This window comes from Parus major, unplaced genomic scaffold (assembly GCF_001522545.3).
Source record: "Parus major isolate Abel unplaced genomic scaffold, Parus_major1.1 Scaffold1126, whole genome shotgun sequence".
NCBI lineage: Eukaryota > Metazoa > Chordata > Aves > Passeriformes > Paridae > Parus > Parus major.
Genome location: NW_015379990.1, coordinates 1 through 3,837, shown reverse-complemented (window position 1 = coordinate 3,837; position 3,837 = coordinate 1). Strand labels below are relative to the sequence as shown.

Genomic DNA, 3,837 nt, shown 5'->3' with positions numbered 1-3,837 from the left:
GGGGACCCCGCGGGGGGCTCGGGGGTCCCGCAGGGGGGGTTGGCACCAGGCTGGGGGGACCCCCCTGAGCCGGAGGTGGCGGCGCTGGTGGCCGTGGTGGTGGCGTCACCCGGCCGGGAGCCGGCGGTGGCCGTGGTGGCCGTGTTGGTGGTCCCGGTCTCGTGGGTCTCGCAGGGGGGGTTGGAGCAGAGCTGGGACCCCGTCACCGTCACCGCGCCGGGCTCGCGGCTGGAGCAGGCTGGTGGCACCGGTGACGTCCCCGGTGACGTCCCCGCCGGCTCCGGCGGTGGTCGCGAGGTGGCCGTGGTGGTGGTGGCCGTGTTGGTTGTCCCCGTCTCGTGGGTCTCGCAGGGGGGGTTGGAGCAGAGCTGGGACCCCGTCACCGCTGTCCCGGTGTTGTTGCCGTGGGGTGGCCGTGGTGCCGTTGTTGTCACGGTGTTGGTTGTCCCGGTCTCGTGGGTCTCGCAGGGGGGGTTGGAGCAGGCCCGTGTCCCCGTTGTTGTCACGGTGTTGGTTGTCCCCGTCTCGTGGGTCTCGCAAGGGGGGTTGGAGCAGAATTGTGACCCCGTCACTGTCACCGCTGTCCCGGTGCTGTTGCCGTGCGGTTGCCGTGGCGCTGTTGTTGTCACGGTGTTGGTGGTGCCGGTCTCGTGCACCTCGCAGGGGGGGTTGGAGCAGAGCTGTGACCCCGTCACCGTTGTCCCGGTGTTGCCGTGCGGTTGCCGTGGCGCTGTCACCGTCACCGTGTTGGTTGTCCCGGTCTCGTGTGTCTCGCAGGGGGGGTTGGAGCAGAACTGGGACCCCGTCACCGCTGTCCCGGTGTTGTTGCCGTGCGGTTGCCGTGGTGCCGTTGTTGTCACGGTGTTGGTTGTCCCGGTCTCGTGTGTCTCACAGGGGGGGTTGGAGCACACCCGCGTCCCCGTTGTTGTCACCGTGTTGGTTGTCCCCGTCTCGTGGGTCTCACAGGGGGGGTTGGAGCAGAGCTGTGACCCCGTCACCGCCGTCCCGGTGCTGTTGCCGTGCAGTTGCCATGGCGCTGTCACCGTCACCGTGTTGGTTGTCCCGGTCTCGTGTGTCTCGCAGGGGGGGTTGGAGCACACCCGTGTCCCCGTTGTTGTCACCGTGTTGGTTGTCCCGGTCTCGTGTGTCTCGCAGGGGGGGTTGGAGCAGAACTGGGACCCCGTCACCGCTGTCCCGGTGTTGTTGCCGTGCGGTTGCCGTGGTGCCGTTGTTGTCACCGTGTTGGTTGTCCCGGTCTCGTGGGTCTCGCAGGGGGGGTTGGAGCACAGCCGGGTCCCCGTCACCGTCACCGCTGTCCCGGTGTTGTTTCCATGCGGTTGCCGTGGCGCCGTCACCGTCACCGTGTTGGTTGTCCCGGTGTCGTGTGTCTCGCAGGGGGGGTTGGAGCACAGCCGTGTCCCCGTTGTTGTCACCGTGTTGGTTGTCCCCGTCTCATGCACCTCGCAGGGGGGGTTGGAGCAGGCCCGGGTCCCCCCGCCCGTGTCCTCGCACAGCAGCTGCACCTGTCCCCCTCCCGTCCCCACGTTGGCCACCAGGCTGGTGGTGGCCGTGTTGGTGGTCCCGGTCTCGTGGGTCTCGCAGGGGGGGTTGGAGCACACCAGGGTCACCGTGCCGGGCTCGGCCGCCGGGGGCTCGGCCAGCGCGGGGCCCCCCGAGGCGGCGGCCGGAGGGGCTTCGGCCGTGGGGGACGCCAGGATGGACACGGGGAGGTCGTGGACGGGCTGGGCCTCCACGCCGCTGGGCGTGGTGATGAGTGTCACCTGCGTGGGCTGGGACACCGGCTGTGTCCCCAAACCGCGTCAGCCGGGGGACACCGGGGGGCGGCTCGGGGGTGTCACCTCCCCCCACCCCTGAATTCATGAGTGTCCCCGAGGGTCACCCCCAAATGGTGTCGGTGGTGCCTCGGGTGTGGTGATGTCACCGGTGTCACCAGGGATGTCACCGGTGTCACCCCCTGTCATCAATGTCCCCAGTGTCACCAGTGTCCCCGATGTCCCCAGTGTCCCCAGTGTCCCCTCACCTGCATGGTGATGGTCGGTGTCCCCAGTGATGTCCTTGATGTCCCCAATGTCCCCTCAGTGTCCCCAGTGATGTCCCCAATGTCCCCAGTGTCCCCTCAGTGTCCCCAATATCCCCAGTGTCCCCAATGTCCCCAGTGTCCCCAATGACCCCAGTGTCCCCCCCAGTGTCCACAATGTCCCCAGTGTCCCCAATGTCTCCAGTATCCCCAGTGTCCCCTCAGTGTCCCCAGTGTCCCCTCAGTGTCCCCAATGTCCCCACTGTCCCCAATGCCCCCACAACCCCAGTGTCCCCAGTGTCCCCTCAGTGTCCCCAATGACCCCAATGTCCCCTCACCTGCATGGTGATGGTCAGTGTCCCTGGTGTCCCCCCAGTGTCCCAAGTGTCCCCAGTGATGTCCCCAATGTCCCCAGTGTCCCCAGTGTCCCCTCAGTGTCCCCAGTGTCCCCAATATCCCCAGTGATGTCCCCAGTGTCCCCAATGTCCCCTCAGTGTCCCCAGTGATGTCCCCAATGTCCCCCAATGTCCCCAGTGTCCCCTCACCTGCATGGTGATGGTCGGTGTCCCCAATGTCCCCAATGTCCCCAATGTCCCCAGTGTTCCCTCACTGTACCCAGTGTCCCCAATGTCCCCTCAGTGTCCCCAGTGATGTCCCCCAGTGTCCCCAGTGTCCCCTCACCTGCATGGTGATGGTCGATGTCCCCAATGTCCCCAATGTCCCCAGTGTTCCCTCACTGTACCCAGTGTCCCCAATGTCCCCAGTGTCCCCAATGTCCCCTCAGTGTCCCCAGTGATGTCCCCGATGTCCCCTCACCTGCATGGTGATGGTCGGTGTCCCCAATGACTCCGATGTCCCCAATGTCCCCAGTGATGTCCCCAGTGTCCCCAGTGTCCCCAGTGATGTCCCCAGTGATGTCCCCGATGTCCCCAGTGTCCCCTCACCTGCATGGTGATGGTCGGTGTCCCCAGGCCGCCCCCGGCCGCGGTGGCCGTGATGGCCGCAGGGTTCAGGACCTGGCTCGAGAGGGTGGCGATTGTCCCCAGGGTGGTGATGGGCGTGGCCAGCGAGGCCGTGGCGCTGTGGCCACCGGCCCCTCCCGCCAGGCTGGTGGACACCGTCCCTGTCACCGTCCCCAGCGTGGTCACACCTGGGAGGGACAGCACGGCCGTGAGTGACCGCCCACAGTGACCACAGTGACCGCAGAGTGACCACAGTGACCAGAGTGACCACAGTGACCGCAGAGTGACCACAGAGTGACCAGAATGACCAGAGTGACCACAGTGACCACAGAGTGACCACAGAGTGACCCCAGTGATCACAGAGTGACCACAGGGTGACCAAAAGTGACCACAGAGTGACCGCAGAGTGACCACAGGGTGACCAGAGTGACCAGAGTGACCGCAGAGTGACCACAGAGTGACCCCAGTGACCACAGAGTGACCACAGAGTGACCCCAGTGACCACAGGGTGACCACAGAGTGACCACAGTGACCAGAGTGACCACAGTGACCACAGTGACCACAAAGTGACCACAGAGTGACCACAGAGTGACCACAGAGTGACCCCAGTGACCACAGAGTGACCAGAGTGACCAAAAGTGACCAGAGTGACCCCAGTGATCACAGAGTGACCCCAAAGTGACCACAGTGACCCCAAAGTGACCCTGAAGTGGCCAAAAGTGACCCTTGACCATGAGTGACCACCCCTAATGACTACACCGGTGACCCACAGATGACCCCTGAGCATGAGTGACCCCAAAGTGACCCAGAGGTGACCCCTGCCCACGAGTGACCCCA

General features: G+C 65.3%; 1 protein-coding gene across 1 annotated transcript; it reads right to left on the bottom strand.

The window, feature by feature from the left end:
* Positions 1-6: 6 nt before the first annotated feature.
* On the bottom strand, positions 7-3,426 carry LOC107199572 (host cell factor 1-like; the record flags this gene model as incomplete). Its single annotated transcript, XM_015616891.2, has 2 exons — positions 2,983-3,426; positions 7-1,802 (listed from the first exon to the last, which is right to left on the bottom strand). Coding segments are annotated over exons 1-2 (1,802 nt in total), but the record flags the coding sequence as incomplete, so codon positions are not given.
* Between the last annotated feature and the right edge of the window lie 411 nt (positions 3,427-3,837).